Source organism: Onychostoma macrolepis, chromosome 04 (assembly GCF_012432095.1).
Source record: "Onychostoma macrolepis isolate SWU-2019 chromosome 04, ASM1243209v1, whole genome shotgun sequence".
Classification (NCBI taxonomy): Eukaryota; Metazoa; Chordata; class Actinopteri; order Cypriniformes; family Cyprinidae; genus Onychostoma; species Onychostoma macrolepis.
The window spans coordinates 17223143-17247520 of record NC_081158.1 but is presented as its reverse complement, the minus strand read 5'-3'; the positions used below and the strand labels follow the sequence as shown (position 1 = coordinate 17247520).

The window sequence follows — 24378 nt, the reverse complement described above, 5'->3', positions numbered from 1 at the left end:
GAAAGTAACTGGGAAAAATAAAAAATAAAAAATAAAATAACCGGAACGACGCAGCAAAGTTGTTAGCCCGTGTGTGTTTCAGATTTTATTATAAATAATATTATTGACAAAGCACATCATAAAATTTGACAATTACAAGAAAATCATATAATGATGGTAGCAATAAAATATATTTTATAATACATGTATATAATATACTTAATTATATATATATATATATATATATATATATATATATATATATATATATATTATATAATTATATTAATATAATTATAATTAATATAATATGTTATATATTAATATAATATATTTTATTTGAAAAAGTAATTTTATTTAAAACCAAAATAACTAAACAAATAACAAATATTCGTTTTGACACTGACTCTCTCTCTCTCTCTCTCTCTCTCTCTATATATAACACATTTTGCATTGCATAACAAGAACGTTAATACAACATACACATATAGAGGATCACCAATCAACTATTACAGCATCAAAGGAACAAAGAAAGAAAGAATAAAAAAAAACTACTACAGTGGGTAACTTGCAAGAAACTTTGATGTTTAATGTGATTTAATGTGTTCAGCTTTAATGTGATTCTCAAGTTCAATTTTAAAGAATGTAATGTTACAGCTATATCGATGGATCAGACCATTCTGTTATATTTAAATACGTCAAGTGCGGCAACCAATCAGCGTGGAGTGGGGGCGTAACCAGAAAAGCCCAAATGACGGAAACGTCTTACCTAGCGGTGCAGTTTCAATCTAACAGCACCATGAATTATATGTATATATTCGCTGTTTAAGACATTGAGTGACCCTATGGATGTAATTTGGAACAAACTGAAGATTGCAAACGACTTATTTTTGTAAAAGCAGGATTTAAAAAATGAGCAACATCCTCCATGCAGCATCAAAAGTGAGATGGAATCAGAGCACTGCGGCGAAAAGAGCGCTGTTCCTGGCGGCCGCCGCATACGGAGCGAAAACGCTTTACCCCTTCATCTGCAATCAAATAAATCAACGGAAAACAACCAAGAAAAACGCGTCTGCGCCGGGACATGAAAATGGATTGATATCTGATCCTAAAGCTACACCAGAAACTGCCTCTAGCCTCAGTAAATCACCCGGTGTCAATGCGGAATTCTTCAAGCAGATTCTTGAACTGGTTAAAATCGTATTCCCGAGGTTTGTAACTAAAGAACTGGGTTTACTATGTTTACATTCAGTAGCTCTGGTTTCACGGACGTTTCTGTCTATTTATGTGGCAGGTTTGGATGGTAAAATAGTGAAAACGATCGTAGAGAAGCAGCCGCGGAGCTTCATGATCAAACTGATGAAATGGCTTCTGATCGCCATCCCGGCCACATTTGTCAACAGCGCGATCCGTTATCTGGAGTGCAAGCTCGCGCTCGCGTTCCGCACGCGTTTGGTGGATCATGCATATAAAACGTATTTCACCGATCAGACCTATTATAAGGTCAGCAATATGGACGGAAGGCTGGCGAACCCGGACCAGTCTCTAACCGAGGATGTGATGATGTTCTCGCAGTCCATTGCGCATCTGTACTCAAACCTCACCAAACCCATCCTGGACGTGATACTGACTTCGTATACTTTAATACAGACTGCGAGATCTCGCGGTGCGAACGCAACCGGTCCGACTCTGTTAGCGGGTCTGGTAGTGTTCGCCACGGCGAAGGTTCTGCGCGCCTGCTCGCCGAAGTTCGGTAAGCTGGTGGCGGAGGAGGCGCACAGGAAGGGCTACTTGCGTTATGTGCACTCCAGAATCATAGCCAATGCAGAGGAGATCGCCTTCTATAGGGGGCATACGGTGAGGAAACGCATAATGCACATGTGCATGTATAAAAATCTATATAACATTAGTAATTGCTTTCTGGGGGGCATAAGGCGAGGAAATGCATCAATAATGTAGTGCAAATGTGATTGCTTATTAAATTACAGAGAACTTTTGTCAGACACAGTGTACACATGTGCATAGGCCTACATATATAAAAATGTTACAAAAATGCAAAGGAAGTCACATTTTATGACTGGACCACAATGATTTGTTATTATAGGACACTATCTGGCTGAGATGCAACTATTTGCAAATCTGGAATCTGTGGGTGCAAAAAATAAATAAATCAAAAATCAAAATATTGAGAAAATCTCCTTTAAAGTTGTCCAAATGAAGTTCTTAACAATGCATATTACTAATGAAAAATTAAGTTTTGATATATTTACGGTACAACATTTACAAAATATCTTCATGGAACATGATCTTTACTCAATATCCTAATGATTTTTGGCATAAAAGAAAAATCGATCATTTTGACCCATACAATGTATTGTTGAGTATTGCTTATGACTGGTTTTGTGGTCCTGGGTCACATGTGTTATTTTACTTTTATGACATGATTTTGTTTTACTTATATATAAGTGCCAGCAATGAGCTTCCTACATAACTGAATAGAGATTCATTCTTGAATTTGAATTACATTTCAAAATGAATGTAAGGAAATATAATTGAATTGACACTTTAAGAAACTCATATAACTATATATTTTTAACTACAAAGAGGTTTGTCAAGACAAGTGTTAGTTAATGTTAGTTTGACAAAAGTTTTTTGAAAGCCTTCTTGTTATCACAGATAGACAGAAACACATATAGATAGTAATTTTTTTTTTCTGCCATATAGGCTACAATCTTCATGTACACACAGTACACAGTACAGTACACACATGCCCTTTCCCTGTTGCATAGCCTAGATAATATGAATTGAATACCCTATACATTAAACATCGTAAAAAGAGGTTACCATAAAATAGGTATTTCTGTTTGATTTATTTTTTTAAACGAGTTAATTTCAATGCTAGCTACCATTTTTCAGTGTAAATACTGCAAATTCTGTAGTCATGCATAAGAAGGCCTATTCTGTGTTTGTATACTGTAATCAAACTTTTTACAATTCTGTTTAATCTGATTAATTTCTGATTTCCATAACTAGCCATTTTATTTTGAAGTCTCTCAATCGTTGGTATATTTAAACTGTTCTCATGTGGCAGGTGGAGATGAGGCAGCTGCAGAAGTGTTATAGTACCCTAGCGGAGCAGATGAACCTCATTCTATCAAAACGTCTGTGGTACATCATGATTGAACAGTTCCTCATGAAGTACGTCTGGAGTGGAAGTGGCCTGGTTATGGTGGCAGTGCCCATTATCACTGCCACTGGCTTTGCTGACAACGGTATGTGGAAGTGTAGTTTATGTAACTACTGTATACAATCTCATTGCAATTTCTGTGTTGAGCCTTATTTTAAATGACGTTCCAGTGCTTCTATTTTAGAAATATAGGTCATGGAGTAGTATTTGCCTAAATATGCCATGTTTCATATTCATTTGTTTCTCAAGAGCTGGCTGATGGTCAGACACAAGTGTTGGTGAGTGAAAGAACAGAGGCCTTTACAACAGCTCGCAATCTACTGGCCTCAGGGGCTGATGCCATTGAAAGGATCATGTCTTCTTATAAAGAGGTAAAATATTAAACATGCTCTTCTTTCTTGACATTTTTCACAGTTATTTCCTTTTTACATAAAAGGAAATAAATGCTATTTTAAGATCTATGTAAAACTGTATGTTTTTGCAAGAAGACTCTTGTGTTCCCCAAGGCTGCATTTTTCTGTAATTTAATTACAGTTACTTCTGATGTAATTATGTTAAACGCTGTATAAATATGAAACATTTCTATATAAAACAATAGCAGATTTTACATCAAAATTGAACATGTCATTTCAAGAATAATATTTGCAATTGTATATTATTTATTTTAAAGATTTAAAAGAGCATTTTCATGTCTATCCTTGTATTGTTCAAATGGTCAAGGTTGATAGTAAGTATTGCAATACTTTTTAGAGTAATTAGTATAGTAATCTAATTGCACAGTAACCAGTAGCTAGTAATGAATCATTTTTTATAGTAACCTACCCAACACTGGCCATTACACCGCGCACACACATACGCACCCACACATATATAGATATATACTGTATGTGTGTGTGTGTGTGTATATATATATATATATATATATATATATATATATATACAGTAGCATGCAAAAGTTTGGGAACCCCTTGCAGAATCTGTGAAAATGTGAATAATTTTAACAAAATAAGAGAGATCATACAGAATGCATGTTATTTTTTATTTAGTACTGTCCTGAGTAACCCTTACGAAAAAGAAGTTTATTCAAGTGTGCTATTTGTATACTTCTTTTAAACTAAAATATAGGAAAGTATACTTTTAGTCTACTTTTTATGTACTTCTCAGAAATGGGCTTTATGTACTTCTCAGAAATATACTTAAAATTACATTTAAGTATACTTGACATCAAAATATATTTGAGCTATACTTGTGCTCCTAGAATCCGTGTTTTTATTGTTATATGGTAGGGGGAGCTAGTTCACATCTTCTGTACAGAATTTCCACAAAAAAAAACAAGTGAAGAAGAAACCGAAACAACAGATGCTTCCACATGTAATCTAACATGCTCATCAGACATAAAACAGCATCAAAACTGTGTAATGTTATGGAATAAAATGTCACCAATGAAGAGGTAATAATGACTTTCAAGCTTTGGGGTGTTGATCGACTCCATCTACATTTTGATTATCATGCTGAATCCAATTCATCATAGTCTTTTTTCAGCTTTTTGTTCAAAATGTTGTTTATTTCTTTATTTTTATTCATGAAACTTACCCACATTCAAGTGTTTAAAAAAAGAATGCATGAAGCTAGAATAAAATATTTCTGTTTACAAGCAGATACCCTGTTCTTTCTTTGATGTTTTGTATGTTCAGATATTCATATAACAAAATATATACAAATTAATACCTAATAGGGACATAGTAGTATACTTAAAGTATGACGTAAAGTTCACTTAAAAAAAAAAATTACGAGCATATTTCAGTATAAAACTACTAAACTAGTAGTTTACTGTCACCATACTTCAAAGTGTACTAAAAATACTACTACACGTATTTAATTAGTAAACTATCAGTATACCTATAAGATTACTTTTAGTATAATTGTAGTACAAGCTAAAAACATTGATGTAAACTAGTTTACTACTGTTATACTTAAAGTATACTTAAAAGTATACTTTTATATACTAGAAAGTGGGCCAATTTAGTCCCAAGGAGTATTGAAATAGTACACTAATATTTGTACACTTACTACATAAAATATACTTACAAATATACTTGCACTTTACTTCAGTATACTTAATAAAATAAACTTGAAGTATACTACTTTTTGGTAAGGGAAGATATTTTCGCAATGCAAGGGTAAATAAAGAACTGATGTTTACATTTAGTCCATAAGACAAAAAAAAAAATCCTGAAATGATTAAAATAACCTCCTTCAAACGTTTAGGAATCCTTGGTTCTTAATACTGTGTGTGGTTACCTGGATCATCCACGACTGTTTTTTGTTTTGTGATGTTCATGAGTCCCTTGTTTGTTCTGAACAGTTAAACTGAGCACTGGTCTCAGTGTCCTGCAGACTCTTCAGTTTTCCAACTTCTTTTGCATATTTGAACCCTTTCCAGCAGTGACTGTATGATTTTGAGATCCATCTTTTCACACTGAGGACAATTGAGGGACTCAAACACAACTATTAAAAAAGGTTCAAACATTCACTGATGCTCCAGAAGGAAACACGATGCATTAAGAGCCGGGGGGTGAACATTTTTGAACAGGATGAAGATGTCCAAATTTTTCTTATTTTGTTGAAATATCATTTTTTTCCATTTAGTACTGCCCTTCGGAAGCAATCTTCAAATTCAAAAAGTTTTCACCCCCGGCTCTTAATGCATCGTGTTTCCTTCTGGAGCATCAGTGAATGTTTGAACCTTTTTTAATAGTTGTGTTTGAGTCCCTCAATTGTCCTCAGCGTGAAAAGATGGATCTCAAAATCATACAGTCACTGCTGAAAAGGGTTCAAATATGCAAAAGATTCCGCAGGACATGGAGGATTTTTCTGAAGAACAGCAGGCAGTTTAACTGTTCAGAACAAACAATGGACTCATGAACAACCATCACAAAACAAAAAAACAGTCGTGGATGATCCAGGTAACCACACACAGTATTAAGAACCAAGGGTTCCCAAACTTTTGAAGGAGGTTATTTTAATAATTTCAGCTATTTTGTCTTGTGGACTATATGTAAACATATTTTATGTAAAATATCTTACTCAGGACAGTACTAAATAAAAAATAACATGCATTTTGTATGATCTCTCTTATTTTGTTCACATTTTCACAGATTCTGCAAGGGGTTCCCAAACTTTCGCATTCCACTGTATGTATGTGTGTGTATATATATATATATATATATATATATATATATATATATATATATATATATATATATATACTGTATATATAGCTTTGTAACATTTGTTCTATTAGTATATTCATTAATTCTACAACAAAATGATGGGAACTACAAAAACCTCAAACTGTCATGACAAAAATTACATTTTTCTTGTATAGCAGTACAACAGCAAGGGCAAGTTCACTGCTACAGGAACTGAAACCACAAAGGATGTGATGTCATGCAGCAGTGAAAGCTGGGAATCTTAACATAGGCTAGTGATCAGTGTTGACTGCCACTCTGTTGACTAAGCCTGCTGGGCAACTTAATCCACCATCTGTTGAATAGAAAGCATCAGTCAGAGCCGCTTCACAGATGCTGTGTGTGTCCATTACAGTGTTAGATACTATAAAACACAACAACACTCATTTCAGACCTTTTAAATAGCATATTGTTCTCTAATTATACTTGTCAACTAGCCCTACAAGTGATTTGTTAATAATTAATTCATATTTTGTTGTTTTCTCAAGAAATGTAAATGTGAGTGGTGCTTGCTACTGTAAAACCAGCTGCCATGTTGCTAGGGTGTTGTAAATGATGTACTGTATATAGTATATATTAATACTTTTGGAAACACTTTAGTATTAGGACCAATTCTCACTATTAACTAGTTCTAACTAGTTTCTAATTAGCATGCCTTTTATTAATTGTTAACTGTTATTAACTGTAATATTGGTTGTTTATTAGTACTTATAAAGCACATATTCTACATGACCATATTCTACATACCTAATCTTACCCAAAACCTAAATTTAACAACTACCTTATTGATAAGCAGCAAATGAGGAGTTTATTGAGGTAAAAGTCATAGTTAATGGCTTGTTAATAGATGTGACCATACTTTTATTTATTTATTTTTTGTACTTTTTTAGTTTAGTTTAGTAATTTTGTTATGTGCTTTTGTGTATTTATTAGGTTATTTTTATTTATTTTTTAATATTTGCATTAAGCTTTAATTTATTTTATTTTAGGGTAACACTTTACAATATAGGTAGGTTAAGTAACGTTACTTAATGCATTTTGATCTTCTGGTGAAACGACAAACTTGTTTATAGTGACATACGTAAAATTTCTTCAATCATTTTGTTCTCAAAAACTCTTGCGTTCAGCTCTGCCTCCATCCATTCAACAACCGATGGGCAGAACCAATTCTCTGCCTTACATTTTGTACGTTAAATATTAATAATAATTAGATATTACATTTATTTTAGTATTACAATGTAAAACAATGCACATTTTATTGGTCTAGACTGCAGAGATGTGTATTTTGTTAAACGTTTCCAACTGCTCTTTATCACTTAATTAGAAACACCACAATATATTTAAATTGTGTTATACATAGGGACTACTGACTGACATTTCAAAGTTTCTTTTAAAATGCAAAATATTGAAAATCAAAATAAAGCTCTATAAACACTTGCATTTTTACAAAACTGTGAGTATGTCCCATTGGGTAATGAAAAGTTGTACACACACTTGTAGTCTTGACACCCACTTGGACCAAATACAGGAAATACGTCATGTACTGTAAGTAGACACATGTTCAAGTGCGAAGACCACAAGTGTGGGTATTTGGACAAGCACTTTTTGTCCTTTTTGATAGTTTCACTCTAACGGAAGTCACAATAGAAGAGTGAAGAAAATAACATGTCTAATTCTGAGACTATAAGTTAAGTATAAGCAATATTAGCTTTTTGTTATGTAGGTATAGCAGAGCACATCAAGCTAGCAAAGAATAAAAAACACCTCTCAAACCCCTTAGAAGGTCAGTTAACAAGTTACTCTCAGGAGATGAATCTTTCCTGTTGACTACATCGAGTCCCCAAAGGAAAGTACAATGTTTCTTGCCGAGGCTCTTGGGATGTGGTGTGTCTGCCTAAACAAAGAAAAACACTGGCTAAACGCTTCCTAACACATGCTTTGGATCAGATTAAGCATTCAGGCCAGTACTGTGCAATGGATTGATCTATAAACTTCACACAATGGGTTTAGCAAAGGCTGATTAGCATTTTTGATGCTAGAATGCATAAATTTCAGGTCACCTGTTTACATAAGTGCCCCAAATACTTGGTCACTTACTTTGGATCTGACAAACAGCAGTTGAGCAATGCTATCTGTTATTGGGTCACCTCAGCCTCTAAAGGACTCACTATCACTCCAATCACTTACATTTGTTCTGTGTGCTTTAGGTCACCGAGTTGGCTGGCTACACGGCACGTGTGCACAACATGTTCTTGGTATTTGACGAAGTCCAGAGGGGAATATACAAACGTTCATCTGCCGTCTCGACCACAGGGGAGATAACAAGCGGGGATGATAACCAACCTGAGATGCACATCAATGGGCCTCTGGAAATCAAAGGTCTAATGAATATAGCGTGATTCTGCTGCTGTGTTCACCCAAAACCAAAAATGAACTCGCCTTCATGTCTAAACTTGTATGACTTTTTGTCTTATGTGGAACATTAAAACCCACAGAAGAAAGAAAGTCATACAGATTTGGAAAAACATGAGCATGGGGAGCGGGGTAAACTGTTCCTTTAATTGCTCAGTCATGCCCCTAATGAAAGAGTGACAAAAAAATATTTTCTTGGAATGAAATGAAACTAGAGATCATATTAAGAGAAGTAGAAAAAAATATTCATAAAACTTGATTGACACAGGAGGCACTTTTCACAAATATACTTAAAAATAGGGCCTGATACTTTTAAAAATGAAAAAGTAATAATTAAGTTGAAAAATTATCATTTTAAAAAAACATTTTTATACGTGTTTATTTATTTATTTCTGTGGCGTTTTTAGGTTTTGCGAGCCTTTTACCAGCATTTAAGGCATGTCAAACCCTTGATTTTTGAGATTTTGCAGTTTAGCAAACAAGTGTTCAGATCAAATAGATCAAATATATAAAATTACAGAAAAAGTATAGAATAGGAAACAGCCAGTTGGAAACACTTAAACTAGTTTGGAATCAAATGGTAGTTTGTAGTTATTAACAAACTTATTTTACAATAATTAAATCATTTCTTTTAATCTTTTTTTATACAGTAATTTAAATCAGTGTTTCCAAAGCTTTTTTTCTGCCGCGGCACAATTTTGATATGTAAAAAAAATCCCACGGCACGCCACTAAGCATGAAAAAAAAAAAAGATAGAAAGGGATTTTTTTTTTTTTTTCAATAATTAAACATTGCGTCATCAGAGTTGGTATTTTGGCTTTATATATGATCAGACACTTGCACTTAACTTCTGAAACTCATACTCAAATGTAGTTAACAAGGTTTTTGACGACCGAATGACGGAGATCCGTGTTTTGTTCATCATTAGAACGGCCGGATCTGAGGCAGTTAATTAATCGCATTACGTTTTCATCAATTTGCCACTTATAATGTATATTGTAGCCATAATCTCACGATATAAAAGACGAACCACTATGCACATTGATATTTAAAATGTACAAAAGTGTATTGGCTGTAAGTAGACAGCAAATGCTAAGACTCTACTCTGCTCTTTAAACACACAAACACATTAGCCTTTATAGACAGTGTTTCTTGAGTAAAGGAAACGCTATACTTATTCAAACATCAGTTGTTTATTTACCCTTGCATTGCGAAGTAGACCTCTGTCTTCAAACTGCGTATCGCAGCACTTCATTCTGAATGGAGGTGGGGTGGAGTTATGAGGTTTGACTGACAATTTGAGGATCCAATGGCGTTACGAGGTTTAGTCACAAGCTCTTTTGAATGCTTTTCATTGGTTAAATATGTGTAAAACCCACAAACAGACCTAACGATGACTTATAGCACTGATTTAAAATGATAATATCACAATATAATAGAGATAAGGAAGCTTTTGATAATTTTTCACAGCACACCCGACAATCTATGTGCCGTGGCACAGTGGTTGGGAAACACTGACTTAAATTGCAGTGGTTTAATGTTTAAACTTAATGAATAATGTCAACACTACAATTGCCAACTAAAGGAAATGGAGTCATTTAATTGATTTCCCACAGTGCTGTAGAAGGTTAATTTTATGTTTAGGTAATAGTTATATGTCAGACATCCCTAATAGCTCTCACATGATTAAATAAAATGTGCTTCTACGGGATACAAATGTGTACTATATTTATGGAATGTGCCATAACTTTCTAATGAGAGATATTTGATTGCATTCTAAAACTCGGTCTGATTGTTTATATTTTTCCACTTTTTCTACAGGCAAAGTGATTGATGTGGATAAAGGTATAGTCTGTGAAAATGTGCCTATAATCACTCCTAATGGAGATGTGGTTGTGTCCTCCTTGAACTTCAAGGTGAGTTAAACACAAATTAACATTTAACTTTTAGTACTACATATTTGGTCACAAATGCGCTATTTGCTATACACGTGCAATGATACTGTAGATATATTTCTCGTGTTATCAGTCAAGATCATAGTTTTATATTTACACATGCGACTCAGAAACATGAAGTGTGCTAAACAAGTCAAGACAAGGTTATGAAGGGAATGTTGTTTGGCATTGTGCACAGCAGAGTTTAGTTGTTTATGGTAGCCAAGCTACGTGACAAATAGTTGCATTAACATGGAATTTGTCTATATTAATCATATATTTTGGTTTGCATCTATCAAGTTCCACATTAACAGGCAAATAAGCCAGTTATTGTAAAGTACCACCACACTTTTTAAATTGTGGGGTTTGAGCTCAAACTAAAAGTATGTCTTTAGGATTTCATTGAAAGTTATATACTGTACCTTTTACTTAGCCATGTGAACTGTATTCAGTTTACTGTAACTGGATATTGTTTACAGGTAGAGGAAGGGATGCATTTGCTGATCACAGGGCCAAATGGATGCGGGAAAAGTTCTCTGTTCCGGATCCTCAGTGGCCTGTGGCCCGTGTATGGTGGACTTCTGTATAAACCATCACCTGAGCACATGTTTTACATCCCACAGAGGTACAGACAACATTTACCCATGAGATCTCACACACAGACATACCTGTGCAGAATTAGCAGTACTACACACCAACATTCACATTTCACATAAGGGCATTGCTCTTATTCCTCCGTAATATAGGATTAACACTGCAAAAGTGGTGCTCCAGCCAGAGCAGGGTTTCATAACCTGGGTAAAAAAGTGGTGCTAACCCTGCTTCCAAAGTACAATTGTGAAACAAACCTTTACCTGGGGTTAAGCGTAGTGTGAAAACCCTATACTGTACCAGCACTGTTATACATGCAGAGAATTTTCTTGCCACCTGCTGCTTTTGTAACCATGGACCTCTTTCATAACCACATTGTTTTTGCAGGGTATGGTTTATGGCAATACAGTAAATAATTAAATGGAGAAATGTAATACAAATCATTAAAGTAGTGTTACGTTTACAAATCTATTGCTAGTCATTCCAAGTAGCAAAATGCTCTGCAACTCTATAACATATTGACAAATAAAAAATATTGTAACCATTTATATACGTATAAGAAGCACATTGGATCACATTTACTGTGTGCATACAGTATGAGAAAAGCAACAATCCTTACATAAATTGCATAGGAGACTCAACTCACATTTGACCTATCGAGTTGCTCACTGTCTTTCAGTGATAGCTGCTGTGTGAAAACATTGTCCCACAATGTTTTTGCACGATTTTGGACACAGAAGGCCACCAAATGGGAATTAAATATTCCATGGAGGGATTTATAAAATATTTAAAAATAAATACGGTGGGTAACTTGAAGGAGGGTTTATGAAAGCGGAGAAGTCTCATATTACGGTCGGTCATCACGATCGCGGATGACAACATGCAGGATCAACACTGTTCATGTATCGCAGGGAACGATTAAATTAATGTACATTTAACCAGTTTAATATGGAGAGGCACTGAAATGTAGACCTTAGTTTGTGTGTTTTTGACCTACACTGTACAAGACGCGAGAACAGTCCGCTATTTAGGTTGTACGTTAGCATGGACTCACTAACTTTAACGTTAGCTAGTTTTAGCCAGAGATACCTTGCTAAAGCACAAGATAACATTAACGTTCTGATTGAGCAGATGAAAACTGTAACTTAATGAGTGTATGACAACCAGAAAATGAACGTTTTTGTCTTCATTTGTATTGGGGTGAATACTTAGGGACATTTTGCTCTGTTTTGTTTGGATTCAGGAAATGTAATAAAATAAATGATATTGCCCATCCTCTCAGGATACCTGGAATCAGTGTTACAAGTACCCCAGGCACATCGTTTTTCCATTTTTGAAGCATAAACCCCATAAAACCGATGCGAGCTTCGGATCTTCCAATGTTTCTCTATGGCGCTGAAACCTAAAGATGTCCGAGTTCCGCTCCCCGTGATACTGATACTCGACTGCCATTGGCTTGTCTGCATTCAAGGGGAGGGGCTTACTTATAGGTCAATTGATTCCAATAGAGTGGGGGAACTATGACGTCACTTTGTAGGCGGATCGGCTGTTAGCATGAAACTGGTTCCTCGATAAAAAGCCAATAGGATTTTTCCATAGGCTTTTGGATTATCTCAAAAAATAAGCTCTGTGTTCAAATTTACACGTTTTGTCCATCAAGATAATCTTCACAAAATAATATAACTTTGACGAATTTTGAAGCCGAAATAAAAGCGCCAGAACTAAAAAGCTAAACTTAGGCTATAAACGAACTACAGCACCACGGTCGCTCGCCTTCAACGTCACCACCACCACCACGATACCGACAACTTTTTCAAACTTATTTTTAACATTTTCAGTAAAGGATTTACCCTGTATATGAATGTTAATCCACGCTACATGAACCTTTTCATATAAACTGGAATAAATACAAAACTAGAGACAAACTAAAACTGAAATGAGACATTAGTAATAAATAGTATAGTGAATAAACAAAATAATCTTAACTAAAGGACTTTTGAAAGCACGTATTTCTGTACGTTTCGAAACTAGGTGCATTAAAAGTCAATAAATCCTTGATTAATATGAATACTTGAATTAAAAATGTGTCTCCACGTACTATTCAATAAAATTCTAGTGCATTTAATCTATTAAATAACAGCAGAGTGAACTAGTTTTTGGATATAGTAAGATTAAACTTATTTTAGTGAACAAAATACCACATTTCAGCTATCGTTTTGCTAGGGTGGGTACAGAAAATGTTATTTTATCCTTGCTTCTATGAAAAGCTTCTTGTGGCCGTAAACATTCAATTTTAATGTGGCTTTAAGCACTATGCATCATTGACCGTGGGACGATGGAACCGGAAGCGCTAAAATGCTAACTCGCTTCCGGGTTTTCGCCTGCAAAGGTACATCATAGTTCCACCACTCTATAGGTTTTGATGTTAGTATGTTACTAAGGTAACAATGAAATACTCTTAAGTATAAAATATATCAAAAAATATTTTTATATACAACTGCTGCTCAAAAGTTTGGGATCAGTAAGATTTTTAATGTTTTTTAAAGAAGTTTCTTCTGCTCATCAAAGGCTGTATCTATTTGATCAAAAATACAGGAAAAAAAATTATTTTGTGAAATATTATTGCAATTTAAAATTTCTATTTCTATTAACAATTTTCTATTTTAATATACTTTAAAATATTATTTATTTCTGTGATCAAAGCTGAAGTTTCAGCATCATTACTCTTCAGTGTCACATGATCCTTCAGAAATCATTCTAATATGCTGATTTATAATCAATGTTGGAAACCATTGTGCTGCTTCATATTTTTTGGGGGGGATTCTCTGATTAATAAAAAGTGAAAAAGAACAGCATTTATTTAAAAAAGAAATTTTGTGTTACAATATACAACGCTATTTAAAAGTTTGGGGTCAGTACATTTTTTCTTTCTTTTTTTTAAAGAAATTAATATATTTTATTCAGGAGGGATGTGTTAAATGAATAAAAAGTCATAGTAAAGACTTATATTGTTAGAAAAGATTTCTATTTTGAACCAATGCTGCTCTTTTTAACTTTTAACTTTTTAACTGAAAACTCAGCGCTGCGTCACAGAAATAAATTCTATTTTAAAGTATATTAAAATAGGAAACCAAATTGCAATAAGATTTCACAATATTACTGGGGTTTTTTTCTGTATTTTTGATCGAATAAATACAGCCTTGATGAGAAGAAGAGAAACATAAAAAATCTTACTGATCCCAAACTTTTGAGCGGCAGTGTATGTATTTTAGTACTGAATGAAATATATTTATTAGTAATTTCACATATTAACATTTCTCTTGATTTGCCTCAGATTTGTTCATTGTGTCACAAAGCATTGGGTTTGCGTTCTCTGTGAAGGATACTGTGTGATTTTGCTTTTGATTTTCGCCAGACCCAGTTACTTTATTATGCATATAATAACACAGACTTTGTGTCAAGAGTGGACCTACGAGGCATTAAGATGCGTTTAGGTAGATGGCTCGCTATGTTTCAGAAAAGCTACTGTCATTTATCTCTGTTCCATATTGCAGACGTTGCACCGCCAGGATTTGACTGCTGTAACCAGAGTCAGAGACAGCGCAACTAAAGCTCTGTGAACTGCTGAGCGATAGAAACCAGAGTCCTCAGTAGTGAAATATTTACCGATTCCTGCAGGTGCAAGCGCAGCCAAACCCAGGAAGCCCATTAATATTTTATACACAGGCTGTTGTGCTTATGTGACTATATATCTATCTAGCTATCTATCTATCTATCTATTGTCTGTCTGTCTGTCTGTGGTGATATATAATACCACACAACCTTAAATACTTCACCTGACATAATATCAGTAAATAACAGTAAAAATGTTTTATCCTCTCTCCAGACCATACATGTCCATTGGAACATTACGGGACCAGGTGATCTACCCCGACTCTCTAGACGACATGCATGACAAGGGTTACAGAGACAAGGACCTGGAAGTTATTCTGGACATTGTCAATCTAAACCACATTGTTACCCGGGAAGGAGGTTTGTACATGTAATTCCTACTTAAGCATTACTAAAGTGTTTCACCATTTCAATCTCTTTTTGATCCTTGAAAGAATTATTGTGTGCTGTGTAATAGGATTCCAGTTTTTTGAGCCAGCTTTCCACCAATTAAAAAGGCCATTTTGTCATTTATTTTGATAAATAAATAAACTATTCCACTATTACAAAAGCATTTTGGAGGTAATTCACTACTGTGTCTGTTTACAGGGTGGGATGCTGAGCTGGACTGGAAAGATGTTCTTTCTGGAGGCGAGAAACAGCGTATGGGCATGGCACGCATGTTTTACCACAAGTAAGATGTCGTTGCACATATTGTTTTAATGTATTTTAATTGAATTTAAATAATAATAATAATAATAATTGATGCATTTTTTCAGGCCTAAGTATGCTTTGCTGGATGAGTGCACCAGTGCGGTCAGCATTGATGTAGAGGGTAAAATATTTCAGGCTGCAAAGGATGCTGGTATCTCCTTGCTGTCCATCACCCATAGACCCTCACTATGGTAAGAAACATAAAACTTTACATTTCTTAAAATTAATCTTGAAAGAAGGGACTGTATCACATAAATTAATTATGTTATTCTAATTAATTCTGATTGATTAATCAGTATTTGCATGAAATATGCCCCCTTCCAAAAAAAAAAAATTTGTGGACCACAAAACCAGTTATAACTGTATTTTTTTTTTTTTTTTTTACTGAGATCATATGTAATCTGAAAGCTGAATAAATAAGCTTTCCATTGATGTATGTTTTGTTTTTGTTTTTTTATGATAGGACAATATTTGTCTGAGATACAACTATTTGAAAATCTGGAATCTGAGGGTGCAAAATAAATCAAATTATTGAGAAAATCGCATTTAAATTTGTCCTTAACAATGCATATTACTAATCAAAAATTAAGTTTTGATATATTTACAGTAGGAAATTTACAAAATATCTTCATATATTTTATTTTCATATTGCATTAAATGAATGATCTCTCTCTGAAAGTATAGTAGTATTTATTTATATAAATGTAAATATTTAGTTGGGAATTGTTGTGAATGAGTTTGCATAAAGGAACATTTTACCAGTTACTACAGCAAAAAATGTATGGAATGCATTGTACACACATACACTATATATTAGATTTCATCAAATAATGTAACTTCATACTCTTCTCACCCATCCTCAGGAAATACCACACACACCTGCTGCAGTTTGACGGGGAGGGCGGCTGGCGGTTCGAGCAGCTGGATACAGCCACACGACTCTCACTGACGGAGGAAAAACAACGCTTGGAGTCTCAGCTCGCAGGCATCCCTAAGATGCAGCTCAGACTGAATGAACTGTGTAAGATCTTGGGCGAAGATTCGGTTCTAAAGACGGTGGAGAACAAGGATGAGGACTGAAAGAAACTGGAGATGCTTGATGTTCAGGAAAACTTTTGGTACTTTTAATATTTTAGCAATGATTTTAACATTTGATGTGTATACATGACAATTCGATACTGAAATTGGAGTTTAATAGGAATTGTAGAAACAGTTCCCTTTTGTTTTTTGTTTTTATATAATTTAGTTTTGTTTTCTTTGTTTGCTTTTTGTTTTTGTTCATTTGTTTTATTTATTTGTTTATGTTATATTTTTGTTTTGCTGTTTCATTTTATTTTACTTTTTTGTTTGTTTATATGTTTTTATTTTGATGTCATTTTTTTTGTTTGTTTGTTTGTTTGGGGGTTTTTTTGCTTGGAATTTTCTTATTTTGGTTATATGTTTTCAGCACTTTATTGATCCTATTGCCCAAATATTTATAAATTATGTCTCAAATTATGTATTTTTCCTTTCCTGGATTAATTCTTTCAGCTAGTTATTATTTAGGTAGTGTACTTCAAAGGATGTATTGCTCATTTGTTTATTGATATTTTAACCTAAACAACTTTCCTCCATATCCGGAAACAAAAACATGGCATCCTGTGGTAACAACAATAGTGATCAAACTTTTTTTTTTTTAACTATACATTTAGTAATGGAAAATCATGTAGGTCATTTACAAAACAAGCTTTTACACAATCAACCTTTGAAGAACATAGAAATAGAAAATGAGATGAGACTATCTATAGGTCATTGTGTGAGTCAGCAAGAGAGCTCTGGGTTTAAGACAGCAGGTTTCTGGTTTTCTGAACAAATACAATATGCTGGATACACACAGTGAGGGCACAGGACACAGCAGGTGGTTCTGTTGTGTCCACACTGAGCTGACAAACAGACAGAGAATGTGTGATTCTGGGTCACCGGACTAGGCGAGAAACATGTTCGTCATCATGTTTTAGATTTGTTTCTCAGTTCTACTATTTCATGTCAAGTCGTATTATTAGGTTGTTTCAAAATGTATTGCACATACTCCATGTCTTTTCATTCAGACTGATATACTGTGAAGTTTGTCTGACAGCTGTGATGTGTTTATCTTTAATACATTTTTAAACTTTTTCATTCTAATACTGAATTTCATTTGTGTTTATTTTTGATTATTATTATTTTGTTGGAAGCCCTACTTGGTTATATTTCATTGACTAGTTCACTAGTCTTTGTGAGCAAATACAAAAACTATGCCGGTCTCAAAATTACTGTTATTTTTTTAAAGAACGCAAATTTAACCAGAAGCTTAAATGTGCACTCCTATGATGTGCGTATTACAAATATTAGTCAAGTTTTGATCTGCATCCCAAAAATGTAAAATTTTTTGATATTCCATTGTCACTTGACATTAATACCTATGGAATATGCTGACCTAGGTTGAAGAATAGCTTACTAGGACTTAGGGGGCATAAAATCACTAGGTTAAGTAAAGTAAACACAAAGAGGCCTCTGGATAGTACTTGTACTGATGTACAAATTAAACAAAATTACTGCATTTTAAGAAACTACTGGTGAAGAAAATTAACTGTTTCTTGTTTGTATAACTCCTTGCCCATATTCTAAGTTATGTTTTTTAACCAATCTGATTTTTTTGTTAATATACTTGAACTATATGTGAATGAGGTTTGACTATGTCAAATATGTCAACAATCAACAAACTACTAAAATCAGCCTGTAAATAAAATGTTACAATCAAAAACATAAAAAGATTGTGATTTGTGAAATCTATCTATCTATCTATCTATCTATCTATCTATCTATCTATCTATCTATCTATCTATCTATCTATCTATCTATCTATCTATCTATCTATCATCTATTTATCTATCTATCTATCTATCTATCATCTATTTATCTCGATAGATCGATCCATCTGTCATAGAAACAGTTTATTTATTATTTGTTAGTTTGTATTTAGTTTTGTTTCACTTTTTATAGTTTTTGCTTTTATATTGTTGTACAATTTTGTTTTGCTTTTTATAGTGTTTTTTAGTTATTATTTTCTTTTTGTTATTATTTCTTATTGCTTTCAGCACTTTATTCAACCAATTATCAAAGAACATCTATCTATCTGTCTGTCTGTCTGTCTGTGTCTGTCTGTCTATATCTATCTCGATTGATCGATCAATCTGTCATAGAAACAGTTCTCTTTATTTATTATTTGTTTGTTAGTTTGTATTTAGTTTTGCTTCACTTTTTATAGTTTTTGCTTTTTTTATTGTTGTACAATTTTGTTTTGCTTTTTATAGTGCTTTTTTAGTTATTATTTTCTTTTTGTTATTATTTCTTATTGCTTTCAGCACTTTATTCAACCAATTATCAAAGAACATCTATCTATCTGTCTGTCTGTCTGTCTGTCTGTCTATATCTATCTCGATTGATCGATCAATCTGTCATAGAAACAGTTTATTTATTATTTGTTTGTTAGTTTGTATTTAGTTTTGCTTCACTTTTTATAGTTTTTGCTTTTTTTATTGTTGTACAATTTTGTTTTGCTTTTTATAGTGCTTTTTTAGTTATTATTTTCTTTTTGTTATTATTTCTTATTGCTTTCAGCACTTTATTCAACCAATTATCATAAAACATCTCAAGTTCAAGTTGAGCTTTATTGTCATTCTGCTACATGTGTGGACATATAGTGGAACGAAATGTCGTGTCTCGCAGGACCACGGTGCTACATACTAGTTAGACATGAGATACACATACAGCAATGCAAATATAGGAAAAAAAAACAAAAAAACAAAAAACACAATAGGGCTATACAACAGTTTAACCATCTGACTATACATATACTATAAATACTATAACTACTATACCTAGTTGACTACACATACACAAACTGAGACTGTACAAGAACTTTACATAAATACTGTACATGAAATAGTGCTAAAGAGATATTTGTACATGAAATTGTGCAGGAAATATATATTTTTTACATTAAATTGTTCAGAAGAGAGATTTTGTGGGAAGCAGCGCATAGTGCAAAAGAGTTAGTAGTGCAATGCTCCAGTAAACATTATTTTGTAGTGCAATATTCAAGTAAACATATATTATCTTATTGAGTCTTTGTTGCAGGGAGTGTTTATAGAAAGTGTCTAGTGTGCATATAGTGGGACGAGTGCGTTACTACAGGTGGTTTGTATAGCCCACTCACCTGTGTGTAGCACACCCAGAATTGCACTATCTATCTATCTATCTATCTGTCTGTATGTCTGTCTATCCTTCTCTATCTCAATTGATCAATCAATCTGTCATAGAAACAGTTATCTTTATTTATTGTTTGTTTGTTTGTTAGTTTGTATTTAGTTTTGTTTCACTTTTTTATTGTACAATTTTGTTTTGCTTTTTATAGTGTTTTTTTTTTGTCATTTTCTTTTTGTTATTATTTCTTATTGCTTTCAGCACTTTATTCAACCAATTATCAAAGAACATCTATCTATCTGTCTATCTGTCTGTCTGTTTCTTTATTATTTGTTTGTTAGTTTGTATTTAGTTTTGCTTCACTTTTTATAGTTTTAGCTTTTTTTATTGTTGTACAATTTTGTTTTGCTTTTTATAGTGCTTTTTTAGTTTGCCATTTTCTTTTTGTTATTATTTCTTATTGCTTTCATCTATCTATCTATCTATCTATCTATCTATCTATCTATCTATCTATCTATCTATCTATCTATCTATCTATCTATCTATCTATCTATCTATCATACGTGCAATACTGTGTATGTCCAAAAGGAGGCGCTGTAAGATTCATTCTTTCTGTCTCTGTAGGTAACCAGCAGTTACAAGAGTATTCAAGAGGTTTGTGCTGTAATCTTTAAACGTAAGTTAAAACAAAACGGATGAATGAATGAATGAAATAAGGAGCAAAATATACACGTATATTGTACTGGGTATTTTATTGTATCGGAAATGTTTTGTATATTATATATATTGTATTGGATAATTTGCATGTCCCAAGCAAGCCACCTATGCTGTCATGTGTGGTTTTGTTGTAGAGAGGAGGGCGTGGCCTGACGCGCACGATGAGGGCGTGGCATGGTGATGTCATCCTCAGGAGAGCGTCGCTGTTCAGCGCAGATGATTGTGTGCGTGAGCGCAGTTAGACATGTAACGCGCTGCGCCGAACACGAGATGATTTATTTCATATTTGCATTATTTTCCTGTCAGAAGAGCACCCGTTTGGATTATTTGAGCTTTATAATGGCAGAATAGACGCCGGGAGGGACGCTCTGTTTGTGTCTGCTTCTTAAGCCGATAAAGAAAAGGAAATTCAGCTATATTTATCTCTTGTGTCCTGACCGAGAACATGTCTTCGGGACAAGATGAGAGCTCAGTGCGCGTGGCTGTCAGGTATACGAATATACATTTTTATATTTCATGTAATATATTGAAGAGACTATAAAGTCTCACTGATGCTCCGTATGGGCCCGCCTCTTATGTACCTGCTACAATGTCACACCATCATCAGGGCTTTATTTTCTGCACGAGCGCATTGTGTTTACGTAAACGCCAAATGTTTAATAAATATAAGATTATATGCATGCACGTGGCATTATTTTTTTACCCTATTTACCTTAGCCAATAAGTCAGGCTCTAGGGCCTTATTGTGTTGATAAACATCTGATGTAGAATTAAAGTGTTAGTTAATTAGCTACTGTTTTACAGTAATATACGATTAAATGCGTTATCGATTACATAGATTTTAGATATAGATTTTCTTTTCTTTTTTCCATCTGTTCATATCTGACTTCTATTGATTAAGAGGTGGTCAAAACTGTTACTTTATGTTTTATGTTACAGTATGGCTGTAAGGCCTTATTATGTTTATATTGTAGGCTACTCTTAATGTTTAATAGATATATAAGACTAAGCGAATATAAGATTATGAAATGTCTTTTCACTTACTCTTCTGATTATTAAACAGGCCCAGATCATTATATTCATACTTTATTATAGGATTTAGGTTGTCATTTTTTTTATTCTCAACCAGTATTTGTTTGTTTCCTTCTTGTGCACTGATTTGAATATATTGTGTAAGATGACATACACACATCTATTTTATTATTTTAACTTATTTTACTCTCTTTTTGATGCTGTATTTATGCTTTATGACCTTGCTGTGTTTATAAACATGGACTCAATGTTTTATATGAAAATATATAATTAAATGCTCACATATATCTTTTCCTTCATTTTTCTATATGTTTAGTTCTATTGATCAAAGTAACAAATCTGGGCCCAGGTTACTATAACTTAAATTACAGTAAGTCTGTGGGGCCTGTTATGATTATAATTAATATGCATGTTTTATTTTATATGTATATCTGAGATTTTATCTGAATACATTATTCTACTGAGGTCTCTTGAGCTGAAGTGGGGCTACATCTCACAATTTAATACTGTAATCAAGGTTTTTGGGTCACATTTTTATTGTTTTATTGCTTGAGCAAATACCTTTGATTGTATGTTAAAGGGATAGTTCACTCAAAACATTCAATTCTGTTGTGTACTCATCCATATATAATTTCAGAAGATTTGTTTCTTCTGTGAAACACAGAAGAATATATTTTGAAAGTCTAATGTCTGTAGTTTGGACCTCATTGACTTCTATTGTATGGACAAAAATAGTTGACTCATTATTCAAAATAGATTGTTTGTGTTTCACAAGTAGCGTTATTAGTATCATTTATATACTATCATAATATTTAATAATGTTTGAGTTAAGTTTTTACTTTTTGTATTTCTATTTAGCTTTAATTTAATTTTATTTCAATTTTATCTTAGTAATTTTAGTACTTCAACTTAAACCTATTTTAGTTGCCGATGCAACAGGATTCATCTTATTTTATTTCACCTTTACTTTAATTTACTGAAAACATTTGAATAGTTTTAGCGACCAATAACAACACTGGTTCCACCAAAGAAAGAAAATCATATAGGTGTGGAACAACATGGTGAGTAAATTATGACAGAATGGGGGAACTATCCCTTTAAGTACTCTCTGCAGTTAAAGTCTATGTGGGATAATATCTTGAAAATGATATCATCATCTTCATTAAACACATCCTTTTGTGACCAAACTGAAAGGACTCACAGACTGCTTCTTTTTTTGTGGTTGGAAAAGGCTCTGTTGAAAAACAAAGGCCGTCTATATGCTCATGTTACATTGTTCTGATAGGCCTCAGGAGCTCTGGTTACTGGAGCTGACAGACTTTGACCTGCAGCTCAGTTTGCTCAACATTTGGACTTAGGCCTAATGTCATTCACTCCACCTCTCTTTATTCTTCTGTCAGATTTCTATGAAGGCATCGTGTTTGCGTATGAAAGCCTGTCAGAGAGAGAACTTTAAATGTTCTAAAACAGGTGCAGGATCCATTGTGAACACATGGAAATGGTTTTACTTACTACATGGACAATCTGAGAGTTGATTTTTTGGCTTTTATTGATGACAGAGGAAGGAAGTGAATATATTGTTTACAGAAAATTTGAATGGTACTGTGTTTTAAAATAGTCACAAGTCTGATCTTGAATGTTTTTGTTAGGCATTTGGATAGTCCAGTACAGATCACATGAGTGTGTTAATCTGTCAAACTGAGTTTAAGTAAGCAGGTCACGCTTACAACCATGCTTTTTTGGACATTTACCATGGCCACGTATCTTGGCCGATGAATTGCAAGCATGTAGACCCGTTGTTTGGGGGCTGTAGAGATTTCTTTAGATGTCTGCAACATTAAACTGAATTTATTATTTAAATAGCTACTGTTGCTATAAATGCAATATTTTTGCTATCTTTAACTAACATTCTCCTATAGGACCAGATTTACTAAACGGGGCAAATTAGTGTTAGAGCGCAATTCCATAAAAGCGCCGATGGTAGTGGAAAATTCAGATGAATCGCCTTCGATAATGAACGCGATATTGCGTAGCTTGTCAATGAACTACGGCTCTGTGTATTAAATGGCGCTCTATTTGAAAACAGGTGATGGAGATTTAGCGCTAATCACGGAACCGGCTTTACTGATGAGATGCGCATGAATATCGTGTTCGCTATCGCCCAGTCCTATAGCGCACATTAAAAAACACAGATGCAGCCAGATCATTTCCACAATGACCCGCGCAATCTACCAAGAGCAGCGCACTTTACAGCCTGCTTTGAGACATTATTTTTTGGCCGTTAAATAATGCCGCAAATGCCAGTAATATGACGAGCGCAAATGTTAGTAAATCGCGTTGCGTGATTCATTGCAACTGCTACAAATGCATATTCATAAGGTCAGGCGCAAAAATAACTGTGTCCATGCCTTTTCAACGCTAATTCCTCACTGCGTGTCTTTAGTAAATCCTGCCAGTACTATTTTAACGCCAAAAGATGGTTTGCGCTGGCGCAAGCTGTTAGTAAATCTGGCCCTAATTTAGCTAATTTTGTAGTGGCAGTTTAGGTAATGCTATAGTTTAGCTAACATTTAGCCTAGTAGTATTTAAAATTTAGTATTTAATTTGGATAATTTAGTAGAAGCAGTTTCAATAACATCGTAATTTAACTTTACTTTCGGTAATTTAGCTAATATGGTAGAAGCAA

At 33.8% G+C, this 24378-nt stretch overlaps 2 protein-coding genes across 5 annotated transcripts in view; both read left to right on the top strand.

Annotated features, from left to right (window-relative positions):
* Positions 1-717: 717 nt before the first annotated feature.
* LOC131539543 (ATP-binding cassette sub-family D member 2) lies at positions 718-18496 on the top strand. 2 transcript variants are annotated; one of them, XM_058774171.1, is made up of 11 exons: positions 1000-1190; positions 1274-1836; positions 3071-3251; positions 3416-3537; positions 8625-8796; positions 10651-10745; positions 11243-11388; positions 15241-15386; positions 15615-15699; positions 15785-15910; positions 16583-18496. In XM_058774171.1, the coding sequence occupies exons 1-11, from the start codon at positions 1139-1141 to the stop codon at positions 16797-16799; spliced, it is 1905 nt and encodes a 634-aa protein (XP_058630154.1). In that variant the 5' UTR covers positions 1000-1138; the 3' UTR covers positions 16800-18496. The 2 variants fall into 2 exon arrangements, with proteins under 2 accessions (XP_058630153.1, XP_058630154.1); XM_058774170.1 differs by having other exon boundaries at positions 718-1836.
* Positions 18497-20857: 2361 nt separating this feature from the next.
* LOC131538938 (kinesin-like protein KIF21A) overlaps positions 20858-24378 on the top strand; it is a 49504-nt gene continuing 45983 nt past the window's right edge. For 2 of the 3 annotated variants that reach the window (XM_058773124.1, XM_058773123.1), the window contains exon 1: positions 20859-21149. In XM_058773124.1, coding sequence (XP_058629107.1) covers positions 21106-21149 — 44 coding nt within the window. In that variant the 5' untranslated portion in view covers positions 20859-21105. Of the gene's footprint in view, positions 21150-24378 lie in introns of all 3 variants that reach the window. The other variant, XM_058773122.1, reaches the window with a different exon arrangement.